Source organism: Anopheles aquasalis, chromosome 2 (genome assembly GCF_943734665.1).
Source record: "Anopheles aquasalis chromosome 2, idAnoAquaMG_Q_19, whole genome shotgun sequence".
NCBI lineage: Eukaryota > Metazoa > Arthropoda > Insecta > Diptera > Culicidae > Anopheles > Anopheles aquasalis.
This window is the reverse complement of record NC_064877.1, coordinates 62,798,147-62,820,386: the sequence shown is the minus strand read 5'-3', so window position 1 is coordinate 62,820,386 and position 22,240 is coordinate 62,798,147. Positions and strand designations below refer to the sequence as shown.

Here is a 22,240-nt window from a genome sequence, read left to right as displayed (position 1 = left end):
TACGAAACCATATGGTGGGATCGTTCCGTCTCTCGGTGCTGTGTGCGGTGCGGATAGCCGAGCAGCATACCGTACTGCGGCCGAATGCGTGTGTAGTGGCCACGATGGTCGCCATGGATACCCCGTGTGTGGGTGCGGTGCGATAAAGTGGGTCCAATCGAGCACCACTATAATCTCAGCTCCCATTCTGACGGCACCGTGCAGTGATAAGAGGCACGATTTAGGAATTTCTATTTGCTCGCCCGCAACATGTGGAAACGGTGGTGGTTAGAACAAACACTCGCTGAAACAATCACACTGCATTGGTTGAAAACTGTCGCTTTGATAAGTATCTCGAACGGTTCTCGCCACGAACTTGTTATTTGTACATTTTATTTGTACAATCGGAGCTAAAATTGATGGAAATTTTACAATCACCAACAACTAGGCACTCATCCGTTGGCTCACGATCGAGCGCGATCGAGGCGTTACGGAAGAGCTTTTGTGGTGCTTCCAAGTAGGCGAGATCAGTTTAGGTGTAGCGTAACTTCAGGCACAATACAACGATCAGCGATCGCCGATTGAAAAATCGGGTGTCCTTTAAAATTGATTTTCTGCGATAATTTATCACGATCTCCTTTCAGGATTGTTACCATCATTTTGATGAGGTATAGTCATAGTGATTGCTCGAGGTACACTTGTTTCATAAATATCTGCTGTTTCATCAACGGCTCAACTCCTTTCACATTATTCAGCCGACTTTCTTTGAGTGTACAATTTCCATGTGCTTTTCGTTTAAGATGATACACAATGTACCCTCTCAATGTTCAAAAATAGGGGATCAATGAACTTGCTTTGGATGAAGTAAGCTCATACCATCAAACAGTCTCGTAATTCGATGCATTTTGTAAATATAAAATCTTCTAAAAATATAAAATAAAAAAGATTCCGATTGAAATAACTTCGTTACAAGCATAAATTATTATAAAGGCATTTCATGCCCGGAAGCAATCATTCTCCAACGGGCACCGTTTTGGCAAATTGCCGCCAGCTAAACTCTCGCCACAAATGGCACTTGCTGTAGCGCGATAAAAGGTGATGCGAACTTGGTTGACCTAGTGTGAAGCTGCTCAGTCTTAGTGTAGTGTCCGGCCTACCTCTGTAAAATACCGTTCCGATGGTGTTGGAAAATCACCCGATCGTACTACTAATTACCTTATCAGTACATCAGTACGGTAGTTGTTCGTCCAAGGGGGTGAGAAGGGTCAAGATGTACGCATGTGTGTTACGCCATACGCACCTTACCTTCCAGACACCTTCCTACCAACACACCGTTGGCTCGGATTGTCGGTCGCGATGTCGAGCCCACCGAGAACTCTCGCTTTTTTTCCGCGTTGAAAAGATTCGGCATCAAAAAAAAATGGCCAACACGATCTCCCCCACGCCAAGGCACGAAGCCACCAACACGGATTGATGGCGATGGAGTTGGCGCCCTCTCCATCGCCATCAATCCGTGTTGGTGGCTTTCGTGCCATGATCGCGATCGCAGCGCAACAAAAGCACCAGCACGCTCGGTCACTCGCTTCAATCAGCCTTGTGAGTTCGATTCGAGAGGATCAATTCAAGTGGTGCTGTTCGTGTATTCGTGACTCTTTTTCCAGCATCAACTCTTTTAGTGTCCGTTTTTTTACTGCCGTCGATCAGAGGTAAGTGGACACCGTATTACTAGCGCGTTGCCTGGTAAAAAGCTATCGCCTAGAGCGACACCACCGGCGCGAGTTGTTACTTGGAGAAAGAAGTGTGTTCAAGATGGACGCATGTCGCCTTGTGGAAGTATTGTGAGACACTTTGGTGAATTACAAAATGGTAGCTAGCAGGCAGAATAACGTTTCGCATCCGCTCGAAGCAGTTACGTGACGCATGCCCTTGATGCGGAGTTTTCAGTCTTCAGAATGAGTACAACAAATTTCCAGTATAATAATGCCAATAGAACAATCGCGTAACTGACGCAGCAGCCCGTCGCTGCTGTAAGTTCTCGCGCATTGTTCGCTACCGTATTTCCCATAATGTTTCCTCACCTAGTTGGAAGTTGAGAATACATTAACAACTCATCGACCGTAACAACAATTGAGGCTTTGGCGAGAAATAGAAACGGAAAGCTATGTGTGATACGCATTCAATCTGGTGGCAATTTGTAGTTCCACCGGAACAATAACCGGAAACGTTGCTCGTCTGACGTTCTCTGTAGTGTGTTTCACGTTAAGACACACTAGGTAATACGTACAGATTGTCGGAGGCACACCTTGCTAATGCTTGGTCGGAATAGCGCGATCCGCGCCGCTGACCTTCGAGGGTAAGAGTGATGGTAGGATCAGGAAATCAATCAGTCGAATTGAACGGATTGCGGATAGTATTTGGAATCAATTCACTTCCTACGTCAGCGCCAGCGTCACGACAATCGCGCGTCGTTAATCGCACTTAACCGATCATCCGACAAATGGCTTCCTCTCGGCCATCTTGCACACTGATGAGTTTTCGGTCCGTCCTGTCCGCTTCCTGGGTCGGATAAGCGAGAGTGCGAGGGCTGCTGTTGTTAGCCTTCAGACGCTGTCGACTATAAAAAAAACTGACTGACCTGCCGCTGCTGCACACACTGCACTGCGATCGTGATTGGGATTTGGTTTGGACCTCTAAGACCATAAACCCGACCCGGTTTTACCCTCTGCGGTTTGCGAAACAAGCGCCCCAACAGACGGCTGTGGGATGAGACGCTAGAGCCTAATACATAATATGAAGGATTTCCGCTTCGATAGATATTCGGCTCATTCAGTGTCACCCGAAAGTAAGGAGGATCCGAAGCCAATATCAACCAGAGCTCAAAAAACCTGTCCGTTGCCTTGTCCTTCAATGTTAAAATTTGACGGAGAGGAAGGGGGGCTGCTGCTGGTGCGAGAGATTCAAATGATTTACGACCCTGATGTTGTGTGACTGATTTGCGATTTGCGAACGTCGTGCTATAAGGAAGCACGTTCATAGGATTAAGCATCCATCACCATTCCCGTGGACAGTCTCTGTCCAACGAGACTTCTCGAGCATAAACTCGATGTAGCGATTCAAGTTCTGCCTGGAATTAAAACTGCTCATGTTACTTCTTAAGGTGGGCCAGTTTTTCGGGGATTTTTTGGAACCAAATCCAGCCTAACCTTCTGGTGCTGTGTACTGCCTGCCTGCTCAATTTTCAGTTTATCTTAACACACGCGTTCGCAACCGATTCGAAGCAAATACGAAACCTGTTTCACGTGTACCCCCGGTGGGGTCTGCTCCTGGGTTCAAGATCGTCATGAGCCTCCATTTTTTGCGCCATCATGAGCTTGAGCTGAGATCTGCGAACTCATTACTTACTGGTGAATGACCTGGTATACCGCAAGGCAAACGCACGATTGAGCTGTGGCCCGTCGTTTCAAGGCCTTCTATCCAACCAATACCCCCCGAGGGCATCGTGAACCGTAGGCGCTTATTTGGTGTTTGATACGTTCTTAGCTTCTAGAACGGAGAGATTGATGGGGTTCTAGCATTACCGTGGAAGCTGGATGGACGGAAACGTACGCGATATGCAAAGCAGCCCTCCCAATACGCTTGATCATTCGTGGTGTGTCTACCAACGAAGCCAACCAGCCATTTGGCTGCTGTTGCTGTTACTGTTGGGTATCTTGTTAGGTGTACGCCGGTCAGCATTGACCCAAAATACTACAACCAGTTGCGGCCAACGGCTGTCCGACTGTCACCGTCCCGTCACCGCTGATCTTGTCTCTTGCCGAGCTGCCGAGTGTCTGAGGCGGACCACGCGCTTAACCAGACCCCATCTGTGTTATGTTAATTCGTAGTTGTACCCCGTTCCATGCTCGCCTACATAATGATATCGCACAAACCGGTTGGGACGATGTATGGTGGTGCCTAAAGACAAGATTGCAGATGCAGCTACTTGTCTTCCATGATCAGGCTTTCGATACCGTCATGTTTTTTGTTGCGGCCATCTGCTTCAACATTCACTTTCGTTTATGCACTGCATTATCAGTTAATGGAAGGGAGATGCAGATGATCCATCCAAATGCATTTTTTATCTCTAGTAGGTCAGATAACACGACATGTTTCATAAACAGTATTACTTTTACATCGATCGCTGATGAATTACAGATTTGCCATGCTTAATGTTCCTTTTTTTGTTTCTCTCTTATGATAACAGATTTCAAAATGGCTTACCGTTTTGCCGCTGTCCTGCTCACTGTGGCACTGTGTGCTGCACCAGCTCTCAGCTTTTCGGCCGGTGCTCCGGGTGGTGCTTGCGGTGACATGATTCCCCAGCATCACACCGATCCCCAGAAATCCGCTGCACCATACTCGATCATCCTCTCCAAGAAGGCTATTCGTGCGGGCGAAGGAGTCACGATCACCGTGCAGGGTAAGTTTCATCTTACTGCTCAATTAAATGCAACATCCATTCCTTACTTGTCCCCTCTCCACATCCTCCCTGCACACAGGCAACAGCGATAAGGACACCATCAAGGGACTGCTGTGCCAGGTGCGCGTCGGAGAGACCCCGATCGGTGTGTTCGATGTCCCACCGAACAATAACAATCTCCAGAAACTGGACTGCGGCAGCTCGAAGGGGGTAAGTAACTGCCAGCCGCGCGCAATAGGTGTTATCCGGAGCCGGTTCTAGTGCACGATCCGTTACGAACGCTTGTCTGTAATCTAGAGCCGGCGTAAGTGAACGTTAAAATCGTGATTTGTAGCTGCGAGACATGAATCTAATGGTTATTAATGAGACATTCTAATGCCGGCTTGGTGTCCTCGCGGTGTGCCATGTTGCTAGCTAATAGGCATCCGCACTAACGGTAGCCACTGACGAGTCCTTTCGTTTTAAATAATTGATTTCCTCCATTGGTTTTTGCGTTTTTGCGGAACAATATCGGTACTAATTAACTGGTGTGTATTAATTGATTTTTTCTCATTCTCTATTTACTTGCAGTCCGCCGTTACGCACAAGAAGATCACCAATGCTCCGAACAGTCTTACGTTCAACTGGATCGCACCGCCGGCGCTGAGCGAGGAGGCCCGTGCTTACTGTACGATCGCACTTAACGGTGGTGTCTTCTGGGTGAAGCACACCTCGGACTTGCTCAAGGTGAGCCCATAAGCACACACCAACCACTTGAATTGGCATGTTCCGGCAGGGATCCAGGCGATCTCGTTTGCCTTTTCGACCAATAGAGTTACGGACGTTTTTACAACAGTATTCGACGATAGCGGACAGACGAATTGTGAACACCAGTTGTCCTTTCGTTTTCTCCGTTTGACAATAAATTCGACTTCGACTGTTATTCTATTGTTTTGAGTTTGCCCTGGAGCGAAAGAAACAATTTATACGATAGAACCAATCCAGCACGACCTTACCGAGAAGAATTAGTTCCGAAGTAAAGGTTTCTGACGTCATGTTTTAAGTGGTTCAATATAAGTTGTTGTGAATGTGGCGTAATATTTTATTGTAAAAAGTTCGATACAAAGGTACTGACAGTGATGTTAAATGTAACGCATGGCATGAACGCGATGTTCGTTTTGCACCTTAAGGTAATGAAATTCAAACTGAAATCTATGCTAAGTTTGTAGGTAGAAATTATGATTTCAATTACGTAAAATTTAAAAAAAAATGTAGAGGTACGTTTCGTACGTGATGTAAATGCAAACTTAAAGCTAATGGATTTCGATTCTGCCATCGTAAGGTTCCGCTAGAGCGGTATTTCATTCACTTCACTATTTCATAATTACTATCACAAAAATAAACTTTGAACTCTACCAGGAAAACTCAAATAGATTAACGTTTTCAATTGGAGGGATGATTGTGATGTTTGTAAAAATTCTTTTTTTGGGAATGTTCTTGTATACCTAGTTTTTTGCTCGTTTTCGCTATTTGCATCAGAGCGGTAAATCCATCAAAAACCAGTGTTAAATTAACCGATAAAATTCTTTTCTTCCCTAAAGTTATATCAAAAGAGCACAACCATGCTCGTGCTAAATGCTTTAAAGTGATGGCCTTCGAGAATACATTGTTGTACATTGATACGGTTCTGCATTAGGGTAAACCCAGTTTGGCAACCGTCAGGTACCCGTTGTTGTAAAATATCTCCTGGTTCCGGTCGGAAATGTCCGGGTTTCTGACCGGCACACCCCCACGCAGCGGATTGCTGAGGGCTCGCATCACGAAGCGGACATTTTGGCCCGAATTCTTCCGAGCGGCATGCACCAGTATCGCTACGTCTTCGATAGCTTCGTTATACGTGTAGGACGTGAACACCAGTGGCATATGGTAGTTGTGGAGGAGAAAGCGAAGCGTTTTAGACCACGTATCGACCGGTGTTCCGAAATTCTCGTTAAATCCACAGTTAAACGCTGCGACCAGGTCAGGATTGGGAAGCACCAATTTACCCGGCAGCTCGTGATAAAGCTTCTTGTAGTAGATTAGCTCCACCAATCGACCATCACCGTAGTCCAGCGTGCACGGCTCGTTCCCCGTTTCCGGAAGTTCGGGGCCTATGAAAAACAACTTTACCGTGCGCAGCTTCGGGCCGTAGGAGAAAAACAAGGCGCAAGTTTGCTCGTGAAAGTAAAATATCTCCGCTCTCGCGCCTACGACGAAGATATTTAGCGTGTCCCGGATCTCATCGATCACGTTGGTACTGTGTAAAGCGTACAGTATGGTTCCAATATAGCTGTACACTTCTGCGAGTTTAACATTTTCTAGCTGCTCTTGTGGTTCCAGCAAGTGATCGTCGTTGGCGGTGGGATTTATGATCTTACGCTGCAATGCCTTGCTCGCCAATTCGTAGCAGTCCGACGGAAATGTCTTGAGATCGGCTTCGTCCAGGCACGGAATAACAGTATCACCAGCATCGGCGATTGCAGGTGGCTCTGGAGAGTAAAAGCAATGATTAAATAGGTGGCAATCATTCAATACCAACGGATTACTTACTGTTATCTATGATAAAAGCGATATGGTACGCTCGGCACCACTTTGCATGTTGTTCCTTATCCTGCAGCTGATGTTTCTCACTACAGTAAGCCACCTGGTGACATCCTTCGCAATACCTCAACAGATCACGATGATACTCGAGACAAACGCGACACACTATGGGATTCTGCAGCATGTGAATTTCATGACGGTATAACGGTCTATCGATCGTGTGTGCCAGGATGCTCAACGTGCATCGGATGGTTTTGTCCAGTGCAGACCAATTCGCCGGCTCGCCAACAAACGGTTCATGCATATGTGCCGGCACGACGGCCAGAATGTGATCGACCCCGGATCGGCTGGTAATACTCTGCACTACCTTGCAGAAGCTGGAATGTGTGGCCAAATCTACCTGTTGGTGCTTCTTGCTGCAGTACTGGACCAGGTGGCAGGCGCAGAGAATGGATTTACCGGTTACCGGTTTGGAAATATTGCTCGCAAAGCAAACGTTGCACCGATTTGGGTTATAGTTCACGTAATTAATACCAGAAACAGAGGAATCCATAATGGCACGAGTTGGAATCGGTCGCTCCCACGCACGAGATTTTGGGTTGATGGCGCCGTTTTTATGGAATTAGTTGTGCTGGAAAAAAATAAACAAACCACTGTTATCATTGGGGGCTAATTTCACGCTGACATGATAGTTAATAATTTTGAATGAATCTCGCCGTTTGTGTTAATTTTTTCAAACTTCCACTATTTACAGATACTTTTACAAATTGTAGCTCCAGCGATTAGAAAATATACGGTATCGGTAAAGAAACTCATCAATTGTTCTAAGAACTAAGAATGCTATTAAAAATACATGATTTTAATTGAAGATTCACTTGAGATCTCTCTAAGTGATATCTAGTCGTTTTTAAATTTATGGAATGTTTAGAAAGGGTGGACCCCACTAGTCAATCACTGCCAATACCTGCAAGCCTGTGCAGTACAGCTAAATGCATTTTACGATAACCTTTTAGCTGACCTCAAGTAACGAGCCGTAAATGTTGCAAAAAAAAACAAAGACACAGTTATACAAAACAAACAGTCCCAGTTACGTTCTGTACTAATTGCCATTGCATCTGCCGAGTACCTATCATGTTTGGAATACCACGCAAAAGGGGATTCCCAGTCTAAATGTAACCGACGAAGGGTAATCTTTGTTTGTTCCGTCTACATATTTAGTCGAGGTGCCTTATCGACAGTATATAAAAGGCAGAAAAAGACGAACATTCTCGATTTCAAGCTTCAGTACAAGTTTTGTGTTAAACCCGAGATTTCCTCTAGCTGCGCTCAGAAGATTTCTAAGCGATTTGAGATTAGTTGTTCGATTTCGTTAAAGTTAAAGGTTTGGAAATGGCCAACCGAGTTGCCCATTTGCTGTGCACACTGGCACTGCTATGCATCTCGCCAGCATTTGGATACCCCACCGGTGCCCCAGGGAGTTCCTGTGTTGACATGACCCCGGTCCATGGTGATAACGTAGCTCAGGAATTTCCTTCGCCTTACGAGATCGTCCTGTCTAAGCAGGAACTGCGTGCCGGCGAAACGCTCACGATCACTGTTAACGGTAGGTTCACAATTTTGTCGTCGGGCTACAGTAAAGCCGACCATCTTTTCGATGTAATTCGCTTACCTCTCCCAAAGGCAACACTGAGGAGGACATCATAAAGGGACTGCTTTGCCAGGTGCGCGTAGGAGAAACACCGGTCGGATCCTTCGACGTTCCTGCGGACGACGAACACCTTAAGGTGTTGTACTGCAACAATTCCAAGGCTGTAAGTAGTGTTTGGTGTAAATCATTCAGCAAATCGCATTTTTGCTATGTTATTTATGATCACCTCGTTCTTCTGCTTGCTTCCAGTCTGCCGTTACGCACAGGAAGGCTACTGATGCATCCAACGTCGTCTCGTTCAACTGGATTGCCCCGCAAGGACTCAAGGATCAGGCACGCGTGTACTGCACGATCGTGAAAAGCTTCAGCGTGTTCTGGGTGAAACAGCCATCCGCCTTGTTGACCCTGTACTAACTAGCCGGTGTACCCAGCAAAGTAGCAAGCGGAACGTAATATAGATGCCTATAATGTTGTTTTTTCGATCAAATCCGGAAATACTTACACGTGAAAGGGTTATTATTCAGGAATAAACAGGTTTTCAAAAATGATTGCTTTTATGTGGAGGGCTATCATCAACCACCGCGAATGTAAATAGAGGGCTCATTTCAACCACACTCCGAAACGTCAAATCTTTCTCTGCTTTGCTTCACACACTCATTCACAACAAAGTCCGTGCGGAATCGTTTTACATAAGTTCCGGTTCTCGATGCTGCGTTCGAGCATTTCCTCTGTTTTACGGCTCGCCGGTCGTCCTACACGGGCCAGCAGTGTACGGAACTATGGTAAGGACTGCTGATTATCTAATCACCAAGGATTTTAGCTACAAAACAAACCGTTTTTCTAGCCGCTCCCCCGAAACGATTCTACCGTAATACCGGCGTTATTTCGAGCAACGGAAGGTTCGAAATCACACTGGACAGCCGAAAGCTGAAAACTCCGAAAGGACTTCCGTTCTACGTAGAGAGTGAACCACTTGCAATCGCCATCGCCACCGAGTGGGACGCACAGAAGGATGTGATCGATCGATCGGCTATGCATTTGGTAGGTACGGGAGGAGTGGTTGGTATGGTTCTCCATCGATTTTACGTCCTACTTTGCATCCTTCTTGCAGACAGCTCTCAGTAGTACGTTCATTGATAATCCCAACGGTGTGCAGAAGCACGATATGGTGAACTATCTGGTCAACTACATCAGCACCGATACGATTTTGTTCCACTCGAGCGTAAGATACCTCATTATCCGGAGCATAGTGTTGCATTTTCATTCGTGATTTTTATGCACTCTGCTGCAGGAGGAACCCGAGTTGAAAAAGCTACAAACACAAGAGTGGGACCCCATCATCGAATGGTGCAACAAGCGGTACGAGCTCAATCTTGCCTCAACGGATTCACTCGTTGTGCCAACGTTTGCTCCCGGAATGGCCATGAATCTGAGCAGGTACTTTTCGTCCTACAATACGGCGGCACTGCACGGGTTCGTGTTTGCGGTGGATACGATCAAATCCATCATCCTGACGATGGCCTGCGTCGATAGGCATCTCACGACGGAACGGGCAGTACAGCTGGCGCGGCTCGAAGAGGAATTCCAGCAGGGCCACTGGGGTAAGGTAGAGTGGGCCCACGACATCCAGCGATTGGACACCCAGTCACGATTATCGGCCGCACTATTGTACGTCCACTTTAACTCGAGTAATGTCTTTATCAAGGAGAAGGTATCACTTTAGATGCAGATGGATAGAATCCATAATAAAGGTGGATAGCTGTGATGCCACTTTAACCATGTCTAGTATCTATTTTATCTTTATTAACGCACTTAAAGTTTCAGCTTCTTTATGTCTTCCATTTTAAAATCAATTCTGCAAGAGTAGAAAAAGAACAAAGTTTAAACTCGTTGTTCCGAGGTCGCATTCCGTTCGTCTACTCGGTCTCACCTTAATGCCAATATAGAGCGCACCTCATTGGCCGTCAGACGCCAGCTGGCGGATGATGACTCCCAGTATTCCGGTAGTTCGGCCACATTTTCTAGATTCAGTATCGTGCCCATCTGCAGCAATTTCGCCAGTTTGTCCCGTACCGACCACGAAGTGGCTCCGGTCAGGTACGAAGACAACGCTCTTACCTCCTGATCCAACACCAACCCACCGAGCCTATTAAAGGTCGTCTTCTTAATCGCCCGCTCCATCCGTGCGGTGATCTCGCTGGTCACGATGCTCACCAGTGCGTCATAGTTGCGCGCCGTTAGTGCTGCCTTGAACGCCGCCAATAACCCATCGATCTGTACGATCAAAAACTGAACGAACGTTTCACCGGCCTCGTAAGTGGCCAGCTCTTCCTCACTCAGGTTATGGTTGTGCGTTGCGAACTGATCAACCCACGGGTGTATCCGTGGCTTCAACGCCGATGAGCGAAGCTGTTGGAATCCAAAATCAACGGCCGCCTTCAACGAATCACCGACGGCCCGCAATCCACCCAGACAGCTGTCCAGCTTCTCCCGTTCGCGTCCCGTCATCGCCGGAAACATGCCACCGATTTCCTCGCCCATCGTTTTCCACAGTGTCTCGATGAATTCGGTCGCCATGTCGGCGTTGTTGAGTGCGGCCACGAACCGTGCCCGTGCCTGATCCGCATCACTCGTCTGTAGCCGGCCCTGCTGCAGCGAAGTCTGAAAGGCATTGTAAGCTTGCGCCAGATCGAGATATCCGCTCGGGTATCCTGCTTTCAGCGGTGTTCGCAAGGCGCGAAGAAAGTCTTCCTCCAGGCAGCTAGCGGCATTGTTTAGCACGGCACACACTCCATCCAACGATTGGGTGCCGGTAGAACGGCGAATGCACTTGCGCACAATGAAGAACACATCATCCAGCATGCTCGAACAGTGTTGCCCATCCTCCAGGCTGTCCAGAGTGATCGCTTTCAAAACGCTTTCCTCCATAAAGTAACGCTCGAATAGCAGATACGTGCTCAGCAGTTCCTGCATTTGCGTGTTGAGGCGCGACTTTTGTAGCATGGCATTTAGACCTGCCAGGCGTTCCTCTTTCTCTTCCGCTGAAAGTGAACTTTTCTCCAGATCATTCTGAGGGGTAAAGGAGGAAGGCGTTAGTGGCTAATCAATCGAAACCGGATCACCGCTTACCGTGCAACGTCGCTTGATGAACTTGACGTACAGCTCGGCTCGCGAATGCATGATTGTGATCTCACCGATCAAACTGTCGATATCTTTCGCGTTCAGCTTATCCATCGAACCACCGCCACCGGAGGCCTTACGGAAGTGACCAACGGCCGAACTGCCACCTGCACCGGCACCCTTAATGTAATCATTAATCTGTGCAATCCGACGACTGGTCTGTCGATTCCGGTTAAACTCCTGCACACATTTGGTCATCTCGTCGTCGCACTCGCGCTGTAGCAAGCGACAGATCTGTACCAATCGGCCGGGCCCATAGCAGTGCTCGATAATGGCCTGATTCACCTCGATCACGCGCGCTACATTCTCCAGCAGGATCGTTAGCGTGTCGGCGTACGCGACGGCCGTGCGCTTCTCGGCCTTGGCAATGTCCATCGAGGAGCGTAGCTCTTTGGCCGCCTTACTCGCCAGCTTCCCGCAAATGTACGTGATGAACTGCTCCAACCCTTCGTCGTGCAATCCGAGGAGGGGAAAGATTTTGAAAAACCGTTCCACCGATGCCAGATCATCACGCTTGACGGCTTCCTCGAACTTCTGGCTAACCATCTGCCGGATCTGCACCGTTGCCTGTTCCAGCGTCGAGACGGCTTTGCTGACGGAAGTGATCGAACCGCTTACGTCGTCGGCCGTCTTCTGCAGCAACGTTTTGTCCATCGAAAGGAAGCGGTTCACGTGGGCGGCACCCTGTTCAAAGTCTTCCTCACGGATCGCCGCCATCACACCCTGGCTGCACAGTTGCAGATCGATCAAATCGTGCACACGTTGCTGACATTCCGATACGCGGCTCTACGAATGATGGAACAGATGGTTAGCGGGATGGTGTTACCCAACACACCCGGATCCCACGTCACCTACCCGCGCCTCGTCGAGTCGTCTCACTTTGGCGCTTACGCTTTCCGCCAGCGTGGCCGTATGGTTGATCACCGTTGAAAGCTGCCGGCTTTTGTCCGACACCAGATTAAGGCTGCTCAGGGCGACACCGATGCTGCGCATCTTGGCCTCCAGCTGGCATTGTTGTGATAGGATTTCCTCCAGCCGTCCATCGATTTGTTTCTGCAGAAGAACAAATCCGTAAGGGTTTTCGCACTTCAAACGGGAATTATGGCTTTCCAAAGTAGCTCACCTCCTTGTCCGCTATCCTCTGGCACACCTCGTCAATCCCCTCGCGGGTGCTGATATCACTATCGGCAATGAAACTATCTAGTTTTATCATTTTGGGACGAAACGCGATCACGAAACTAGAAGAACTTCCAAATTTTTTGCTCAAAGTGTTTTGTTGGCAAGCTGTCAAACCATACAGGGGCCGGAGATACGAAGGGTGGTGGGGTGGCGCCGGTAGGGTTGATTATCAAACAACAACATTGCTCCGAATTTGGGAAAGATTGCTCGTGATTTACTCAATGAAAGTAGAGCCAAAATGTTAAAATGGTTGCAAATAGTGCCTAGAACGTGTAGTACCGCACCATCGCGTACGCTCTTTGGTGACAGACGAGTGCAGCGGGCATTTCGCGTCCAGGATCAAGAACCACCCAACAACGTGACGAACAAGGATGATCTTTCGCTCCCCCTGGAACCCCTGGATGATTCCATATCGGCAGCCACGGCGTTGTGGCGTAAGCAGGAGCTACTGGCACGGCTGAAGAGCCTCCTGAACTGCAGTCGCGAGCAGACCGAACTGCTGTACAAGGCCAACCGGAAGGCGTTGCGCGTGTTTGCGCCAAAAATGCTCACCGATAACATCGAGGTGCTGCGTGCGAACGGAGCGGAAGATAGATACATATTTGAAGATCCGTCTGTCCTCTCGATACCTACAGGTACAGGTGGAAATGTCCCCTTTCCCTTATCCTACTCTCACGATCTCATCGGTATCACTCTCGTTACAGCGGAATTGTTAGCGAAGATTGGAGTGTTGAAGGAAATGCCCGGCCTGCGCCTGCTGTCGGATCTGGGTCCGTTTTTGAAGCTGCCGATGAAATCACTCGAATGGATCGTAGACCACGCACGAGCTGAAACGATCGAAGGAGGCAATCGGGTTTACTACGTTAGCGAGCGCACCAACACGGACATCATTACGGTGGCCAGGTTCTTCGCCTCGAATTTTCGCGTGTACCGAATCGGGACGGAAAAGTTTGTGACCAATTTGAACATCTGCCTCGAGCACCTGGAGCCCGCTGATGTGGTACGGCACCTGTCGGTGCTGGGGTACGCCTCTACCTCGATACGAGAGCGCCTGAAGGCGCTGAAGAACTCTCCCCTGGAAAAGGTGAAACCATGGATGGTACGGGTGCCGGACATCGCTCTTGGCAAATCTTTTGAAGCCGTGCTGGAGAAGGGCAGGCAACCGGTGTTCAAGGATGCGGTCACGGGCGTTTGGTTTGAAACGTTCGTGCACAAACGGACGGAAGCGCTGTTGGGCTGCTCCGAAGCGACGGCACGTGAGATCCACGAGCGATGCAAGGGATCGGTTGCGCAGGTCGATAATATCGAGTATCTGCTGGAGAAGGGAGTGTCGGCATCGGTAATCCACAAGCATGCGTCCGTGTTGAATGCCAAACGTGAAGATCTACAGCAGAAGGTGGAGGCCCTGGAGGGATTAAAGTGTCTGCGAGACATCAACGATGTGATACCGCTGTGCGCGATCAAACCGTTCCAGGTGAAAAAGATCGTGGCCAGCCTGAACGATGAAGTGCTCGATGAGGCAGCGAGCACGAACCGGATTTACTTTTTCGCCGACAGCACGGGCTTAGCGCCGGGCGATGTGGCCGCCCAGTTTGCCCGCCGTACCTTCATGTTTCGCGTGCCCAAGGAAAATTTTCTCGAGAACTTGAAGCTCTTTCTGCAGTACATGAACCGAGAGGACATACTGGCCGATCTGTGGGCGTTCAAGTACTCGCCGGCTATCGTGGCGGAACGGATTGAGCGTGCGAGGCAGGTGCGGGGCAAGAAGCTGATGCCCTGGATGGTGCGCTGTCCGGATGTGGTGCTGGAGAAATCACTGCAGCTCACGAAGGAAAGCGGTGCCCTGCTGGGCGAGAACGAGACGATCGTCGAGTATTTCTGCAAGCGGTTGGGCTTTAGCCCGGAGGTGGCGAATGCGATCATCATCAAGACACCGGCGGTGCGTAACGTCCGGATCATGAAGGTGAAGAAGGTGATAGATTACTTGCTGGACGAGCTGGACTACACGCCGCACGACATTGCCCTGAATCCGCGCATCCTGATGCACAGTTTGCAGACGACGAAGAAGCGGATGGAGCAGCTGAAGGCGATCGGTTGTCGACCGAAATCGTTGATCATCGTGTGCAAGAGCGAACGGCAGTACGACATGTTCGTGAAGGAATGGGAAGCGGCCAAAGATCGGTTGCAACAGTACGGCTAATCTGTAGGCAACTTGATACTTAGCAGTTTAATAATGTGTTGTACAAAAGCAAGTAAAGAATGTAGTTGAACTGAAGTACTGAGTCGTATAAGGAGGACATTCAGTCCCGCAATAATCGTCCACCTTTTAAAATCACCTTCCAGTGTGATGACGACGGTCAACGACCGTTTTAATTTTTCAATTGCTCTCAAAGTGTTTTAAATAAACAGGTGAAGTGATGCAAATTTGACAGATAAGGGAACCTGTTTTGGTTGCCCTCGGATATGCTTTCGTCCGATTAAATGTAGTATGTTTGGAGCATTTTAAGGCTGAGGATTGCCAGTTAGATCAATCTCCATTGAATAAAGTTCGTCACGTTCATGCTCGTTGCTGCCCAGCTTCCGAATTGATGGCAGAGATAAGAAACTGATACATCCGGAAACCGGATCCGAGCCTTTGTCACATGTTCAGTGGAGTGGAGCTGCTGATTAGATCTTAAATAAGGAAATTAGGGAAATGAGCAAAAGCAGATACTATTCCTGAAACCCCGTTGAACAGTTCCTTCGTATCACCAAACGCTTGCTGTTGGATTTGTTAAACATGTAACCATGTCTGTCAAAAATCTAAAACTCAACATGGCGACGAGAAAAGTTTCCTTTGTGCTGACTCGTTGAGAGGTTCCGACTCGCGGCCTCCAAAAATGTTGTTGGTCTCGGAATTATCTTTTTAGCAGTAGTCCCCCCACATTTACCTGCCACTTACTTGAAACCACACCGCAGCAGCAGCAGCAGCAGAGGGACGAAGAGGCCCGGAACACTACACAAAGTGGCCAGGCTCGTAACGTTGTGTGACCCTTTTTTTTTCTTAACTTTTACAAACGGAACCCTCGAGCTCGGGCAAAGTGTGCAAAATGTGTGACGACGACCAGTAGCAACAACAGCAGCAGAAGCGTAAGTTATTGGCTGAGGTAACCTCGCCACAAAGTGTCCTAATCTTCTCCGCTGTGAAGGAGGAAGAAGGGCGATCGTCGCAGCAGCGGGCGAGGGCACCGTTTTTCGCGAGCATCCCGTGGTTTTCTCTTCTGGTTTAGTGTCCCTCCCCAGTGTGTATGGCTACGTGCGTTTGTACGCCTTGAGGAGCTGCTGCCCTTTTCGTGTGCGTTGTTGTTGTGATTCGTGGTGGGGGTGATGGTGAGGTTGGTGACAACAACGTTCGACGAAAGCAACACCCCAATCTCAGTAAGCCTGGCGTACGAACGGATGTGTCGTCAACCGTATTTACGGTCAGAAAGGTGAGGAAGTGCGCTGGCCATCGCCAGCGGAGGAAGCTCGTGACGCAGTTGGGAGAGGGGTTGTGCAGGTGCCGTGTGAACGGGGTGAGGTCGACGGAGCGCCGTGGCGTGTGTGTTATGTTGTGTTCGCTCCGCTGAAGGTTATCTTGTTGTCGTCGTCGTCGTGCTCTGGTCTGGTCGCAGCCAGCACGTCCGTAGAGCTAACCACGGGCGAGAGGTTCGATTTGGGGCCATGCCCTGGAGGCCAACCCTGCTCCTGTGGGCCAACAACAAGCTACAGCTTCAGGATGAAAAAAAACAATAGGATGGCGACTTCCCATCTCGCTCCTACTTGCAGCAGAAATGGAGCGTGAGCGAAATGGAGCGACTCCCGATGGTTGACATTCGGCGCAGAGGATAATGTTTACAAATACAAACACTAGAAGCATCAATAACAACAGCAGCAACAGCAGCAGCTGTCGACGACCAGCCAGCCAGCACCAGAGGGCCCTCTTGTTGGTGAATTCCGTTTCGCGATCCGCACAGACAAAGAGGCTGCTGGTGCTGGTGCTGCTGATCGCGGAAGTGCCGTCCACCACGGCACGGAGTGGTTCCGATCACGCAAAATTCGTTTCCCTTTCGCTGCCGTCTTGTGTGCCCGCTCCGTGTTCCGTGTGCCCCGAGCTCTTCTCGCCGTAGCCAGTCAAAGTGGGCCGGAGCAAACAAAGAGATTCGGTGACCACAAGCGAAATGTGGTGGAGAAGGGTGTAGTGTGTGCGCTGCCCGCCGTACAAAGTGTGCGCGTTCGTGTGGTGTGCGTTGCGTGTGATTAACGTCGTGGGCAAAGGTGTGCGCCTACCTCCCTTTCACTCTCTTTTTCACCCAGCTCGGTCTGTACCCCGCCCCCAAAGATTGGGTTAATTTACGCGATTTTCTTGTGGAGAGGAAAAGGAGGCCCAGAGCAGTCGATGTGGGTAAGAGTAGCAATTATGGCAGGCGGAGTCGCGAAGTGTCGTGCAAAAACAACAACAAACCCCGATTGCATGTGTACGTGTGTGTCGAAGGGAGTCGCAAGGATAACGACGAGCGTGCATCTCTTGGGAAGGATTAACTTCCAGGACCCATTTTGGTCGCTGTGCGTATATGCGTATGTGTCATCCACCTCATTCATGCGCTGCACTCGATGTAGCACCGAGAGAGGGTTTCTTTGTGCCCCGCAACAGCACGCAAAACGCAGTAGGCCGTTCGGTTCGTCGTAGTCTCAGGACCGAGCGAAGTAGCACCTGAAACGGAAGAAGACATATGGCTGGCTGGCACGATGATGATTCATGAATGATGATGTTGTACCGCGCAGCCGTTTGTTTGTTTGTTCCGTGTGGGGTACTTGAAAATGTCTCACAGTACCAGCCCCCTACCTTGCAAGCGAATGTCCCCTCAGCTCGTACTGTGTGAGGATGCGTAGTGCACGATCAACCACGGCAGCAACATTCGCATCCATCGACACCATGTCTCCTGTCTGGCCGGGGGACGGCTCTATTTTGCATCACATTGTAGGGCACGTGCTGCTGCTGCACCGCCGCTGCTCTGTTGCCCGTTCGGTAACCCGCATAAAAGGGGTTTTATGCCTTTATCTTGCCGCACGTTAAACAGAGGCGGTCGGACGAGACTTACCCCTTCATTACATTGCTGTGGCCAAGCCGTGGTAATGGACAAGGGGGACGGTGAGGGCGAGTACGTGTTCGTTTAATTTATTGCAGCGATTTACTGTGTTGGCGGGGCTCTGATGTAATGGGTCGATAGGAGGACTGCTCAATCGATTGATGAAGAAGGTGTGCCTACTACCGGACAGACCCCTGGACACAGGGCCACAGGGTGTTCTACGCATCCCGTTTCGTATCCGAGTACCGTTGGCCCAGCGCAATCGAAACATGTTTATGCACGAATTCGAAACCAGTCTGGCAGGGTCAAGTGCAACAACGCCAGCAATGCAATGCCTGCTTATCAAAGAGGTCCTCATGCTCTGTGATCCATCCATTGTTTTGTACAACACTTGGTACGAACGATCTTCCGCCTTGAAATTGAGAAGGAACTCATGTAAATCTATCGACTGAAGCTAGCCTAAGATCCCTGGAACGGATGGAATGAGGCCTTAGTTGATGAAATATGAATTTGCGGTGCTGAATACCGAATGCATCACTCGATCAAGCTACCATTGGAATATCGTCAAATATGTATTTCTGTATCGCTGGCGATGAGATTCTTTCAACAAACTTTCCTTGTTGCCCTCAATTGTCATATACTCATGTTGTTTTATCGTAGAAATAGTTCCCCCTCATTGCAATGTGCACCCTTCAATCTATCATTCCTTAACTGAGTGATAATTATCATCTTTATCAGAGCAAATTAATCAACACAATCATGAATCACGTCGCTCCACTACGATCAGTGGTTTGATAATTGATCGATCGATCGATCGCACCGCACGTGTTGCTTTATATTATGCAATGTTTTCCTTTATCTCGCTGCCATCAAAAATAGGTTCTGAACAACGTTAGAATGTTCATCTGTCCATCGTTCTCACCACCATTTAAGTGGCACCGAATCGAACGAATGAGAAGGACGTTCCTAATGGATAAGTGCTAGAGACACACCTTCGACGAGTCGCCTTTAAACTTATCGCCAGCCAGCAGGAAGCAATGTTAATGGTGCCGTGGCACCGTTCTGTGAGTCATTGGTCTACAAAAAAAAACACAAGAAAAACAAATGCGTCCATACGGGGCGGCCAGTTGGAGTAGTTTGACGCACGCCCCGCTAGTGTGCGGGGTCAAGGGCGCGTGGGCAACAAGTGACAACGACTGCGTAATGGGTTTAGTCGCAGACAGACAAACAGACTCGGTCGGCGGAAGGCGAGACCCGTACACACTTATCACCACATCGGAGTAAGGCCTAGGTGTTCTGATTTCTACCACCTTTTGGAAAGGCCGCCTTTGTGCTGGGCGCACGAGTTGCTCGATCGATAGCGTTTTGGACAGATCGCAAACAATTTTAGAATCTTCGCGAATGCCGCGGAAAGCTTTCCCATTCGCTTTTACATTATTCATTCGCTTCTCCGAGCACAAAAAAGTGCCCCTACGAGTGGTCCCGGTTCTTCGGTGGCCACTTTTTATGTCATTTTGCAGAGCGCAAATCGTGAATCACCTGTTTATAAATTGAAATCAGTTTTCCGTTGGTCATCGAAATTCGGAACAACAAAAAAATTGCCCCGCGAGTGACGCGGGTTTTTTCCCTCACGACAACCCCAACCATGATGATACGCACTCGCCCCACCACCACCAGCAGCAGCACTCCCAGGTGATCAGGTGTCTCGGTTGTCTTTGGTATGGCTTCGCGAAACCATGCGGAGGTTGCGTGCGGTTGGTTTGGTTTGTGTTGGTGGCACTGGCGATCCGCTAAACAGAACCACGCTCGTCCGCCTCAACACTGTCGCGATCGCATCGCGTGTGATTGATCATCTGTTTTGTGGCGCACACAGTAGCAGCTTATATTGGGGGTACCCTCGATGTTGGGCTGTCAGTATATTACTGCTGCCGCGACACTGACGCTGGTATTCTAACGAAGGGAGGCGTAGAATCTCAGGAAAACAATTCTAATTAGCGCTACACGAACGGTGGTATGGTAATGACACAGATTCTGCTTTACACAGAAACGGAGAGGGGATTTAATTTACAGCAGTTGATAACGTTGATTACATTCAAACCGATATTCATGTTTTGGTCACCTTTTTTTAGGTCACCGGACTTTGAGTTTCGCACGATTTATGGAAATGCAAATGCAAATTCAATCGCCGAAACCAAGCAGGCTCATCAACCATCAACCTTGGGTAGCCATGGCAACTGGCTGTGGAAGGCCAGTGCCTGCTTCTGCTTCTGCTACATGCAGACCATCATCATTTCCAACGCGGAAGATACTCCGCTACAGAAAGCCGGTGCCAATGTGTCCTTCCGCGGCATTGAGGAAGTCTGGTGGAATTTTGCATTCACAAGAACACCATTTAAGCAGCCCAGGGACTGATGATCGGCAACGTGCAAGCGTGGTTTCTTACCATTCGATTGCCAAGTATGAAGGGCATGCATGTGGAGTGATACAATTGTTAAGCGTTAGACGAGCGTTAATTTCCGTAATGTTCGCAAATCGAGCTGACCTCTAGTGTGGCCTGAGTATTTGGTGTGGCGTGGAAAACAGAGAAATTATAAGGCCAATGGAGGCAGATGTAGGTGCTTATTCTGTAACTTTCGATTACGATGGCCTCAGGCGTTCGATGATTCATGCGAATTTCGAAACGTTTCGAAAACAATAAACAATTCAAAATGACAGTTTGAAGTAAAAAAACTGTTAATTAACTTGTTTTTTTCGGTATAAAAACGACTTAACCTTTGTAATAATAGTATACGATTAGCAGAAAGAAATTATTGATGCACAATCAGGACGCTATAACTGTTTTTCAGATGCTCGATGCTCGATGTAAACAGAACGCCAGCTGTCGACCACAAAAATGCACTCGACATGCAGGCGATCGTGAACACCAAATGAACACAAAATGAACCAAATGAATCGAACGCCTGAGGCCATCGTAATCGAAAGTTACAGAATAAGCACCGTAATGAAGGTCGTGCTAGCACCGATGATCACGTTATATCGTGCTTTCACTTCGACCCAGTCTGGCTCCATGTTGCGAAATAGAAGTTTTGGGTTTTTTCCCTCTCATGTTTTGAAACTGATAACAAACCATGTGCTCATGTGCGTGCGATCTACCGAACACGCGGTTCGACCAACATCATTATCTCATGCCGAAAGCGCGCGCGTTGTTTGTATTGGCGACTAGGCCGGGGCGCGATGTCGCGACTAAGACGTAAATAATCTTCACGCCACGCCACATTTAGGCCTTTGGATTGCGCTTTCGCTACCAAAGTACACTCTGTGGTGTGTGTGGTTGTACCATGACTCTGGTGTCCTCCACTTCTAGCAACCAGCCTATCTCGCCTTTCCCTGGGCGTCGGGTGTTTGTTTACCACCCAACTCACGTCGTCTGCGCCTGGCTAAGGCTGATCTGGCCAACAGTCGTAGGTGGCGTGCTTCCTGGGTGGTGTGCGTATCTCACGATGCACAACACCGCCAATCCTGCCAATCACCCACCGGACGGTTTGGGAGCGTAATTAGGTCAGTGGTGAGATTGTGGCAGGCGTTGAGGTAGGATCTTCCACCTCCACTCTCTCGCCTCACCTGATGTGCAATCGCACAACAAACGTTCGTCATTATCAAGGAAAGGGGGCGACGAGAGGCTTCAGTTGGATTGTTATTGGCCGTGAAGTCAGATGTTTTGAACCATCGCGAGGAAGGTGCAAACATGCAGCCGTTCTCGATCATCTTTCTGCGGGCGTCTAAGACGTAATTTCATTCAGCGTTCAGTGCGCAATCAGGATACTGATGGGCTGAGCTAGGTCATGCTTGTTATCGGTGTGTTGCAGACCGAACCATCTCGTACGCATTGCGCAGAGATTATCTTCATTTGTGTGATAGAAATTTCGGATCTCTAGCAATTCTACAATCATTTAATAATTTACCATATCGTGTACGAGCAGGCAAGTGTTGGGCATTTCAAAGAGCAGCGGTGTTTAGCTGGAAACAAGGGGTACGCATACGTAGTTGCGTTACCATGAACATGTCGTCGAGTTCTCGTTGCCGTAAGAGTGTTGCCGGTTGTTGAAGTAATCCATCTCTCGTTCATGT

At 48.8% G+C, this 22,240-nt stretch overlaps 7 protein-coding genes across 12 annotated transcripts in view; 5 read left to right on the top strand and 2 right to left on the bottom strand.

Annotated features, from left to right (window-relative positions):
- The first annotated feature begins 1,548 nt into the window (after positions 1-1,548).
- On the top strand, positions 1,549-5,360 carry LOC126570678 (putative defense protein Hdd11-like). Its single transcript, XM_050228615.1, has 4 exons — positions 1,549-1,685; positions 4,223-4,438; positions 4,518-4,648; positions 5,009-5,360. The coding sequence occupies exons 2-4, from the start codon at positions 4,231-4,233 to the stop codon at positions 5,174-5,176; spliced, it is 507 nt and encodes a 168-aa protein (XP_050084572.1). The 5' UTR covers positions 1,549-1,685; positions 4,223-4,230; the 3' UTR covers positions 5,177-5,360.
- Positions 5,361-5,452: 92 nt separating this feature from the next.
- Positions 5,453-7,615, bottom strand: LOC126570636 (uncharacterized). The gene is made up of 2 exons (XM_050228561.1): positions 7,007-7,615; positions 5,453-6,945 (listed from the first exon to the last, which is right to left on the bottom strand). Exons 1-2 carry the CDS (start codon positions 7,548-7,550, stop codon positions 6,110-6,112), a joined length of 1,380 nt encoding a protein of 459 aa, XP_050084518.1. The 5' UTR covers positions 7,551-7,615; the 3' UTR covers positions 5,453-6,109.
- Positions 7,616-8,263: 648 nt separating this feature from the next.
- On the top strand, positions 8,264-9,193 carry LOC126570676 (putative defense protein 3). The gene is made up of 3 exons (XM_050228613.1): positions 8,264-8,600; positions 8,678-8,808; positions 8,895-9,193. Exons 1-3 carry the CDS (start codon positions 8,387-8,389, stop codon positions 9,057-9,059), a joined length of 510 nt encoding a protein of 169 aa, XP_050084570.1. The 5' UTR covers positions 8,264-8,386; the 3' UTR covers positions 9,060-9,193.
- Positions 9,194-9,312: 119 nt separating this feature from the next.
- On the top strand, positions 9,313-10,403 carry LOC126570662 (ATP synthase mitochondrial F1 complex assembly factor 2). The gene is made up of 4 exons (XM_050228596.1): positions 9,313-9,427; positions 9,490-9,686; positions 9,757-9,867; positions 9,937-10,403. The coding sequence occupies exons 1-4, from the start codon at positions 9,352-9,354 to the stop codon at positions 10,366-10,368; spliced, it is 816 nt and encodes a 271-aa protein (XP_050084553.1). The 5' UTR covers positions 9,313-9,351; the 3' UTR covers positions 10,369-10,403.
- Positions 10,404-10,413: 10 nt separating this feature from the next.
- Positions 10,414-13,084, bottom strand: LOC126570608 (conserved oligomeric Golgi complex subunit 4). Its single transcript, XM_050228517.1, has 5 exons — positions 12,949-13,084; positions 12,681-12,878; positions 11,775-12,611; positions 10,576-11,714; positions 10,414-10,500 (listed from the first exon to the last, which is right to left on the bottom strand). Exons 1-5 carry the CDS (start codon positions 13,036-13,038, stop codon positions 10,458-10,460), a joined length of 2,307 nt encoding a protein of 768 aa, XP_050084474.1. The 5' UTR covers positions 13,039-13,084; the 3' UTR covers positions 10,414-10,457.
- LOC126570616 (uncharacterized) lies at positions 13,072-15,341 on the top strand. Its single transcript, XM_050228527.1, has 2 exons — positions 13,072-13,639; positions 13,709-15,341. The coding sequence occupies exons 1-2, from the start codon at positions 13,243-13,245 to the stop codon at positions 15,202-15,204; spliced, it is 1,893 nt and encodes a 630-aa protein (XP_050084484.1). The 5' UTR covers positions 13,072-13,242; the 3' UTR covers positions 15,205-15,341.
- Positions 15,342-15,902: 561 nt separating this feature from the next.
- Positions 15,903-22,240, top strand: part of LOC126570584 (RB1-inducible coiled-coil protein 1) — an 18,466-nt gene continuing 12,128 nt past the window's right edge. For 3 of the 6 annotated variants that reach the window (XM_050228454.1, XM_050228449.1, XM_050228455.1), the window contains exon 1: positions 15,903-16,133. The gene's annotated coding sequence lies outside the window, so the exon portion shown is untranslated. Of the gene's footprint in view, positions 16,134-16,309; positions 16,475-16,661; positions 16,692-22,240 lie in introns of those variants that run through there. The other 3 variants (XM_050228450.1, XM_050228451.1, XM_050228453.1) reach the window with 3 other exon arrangements.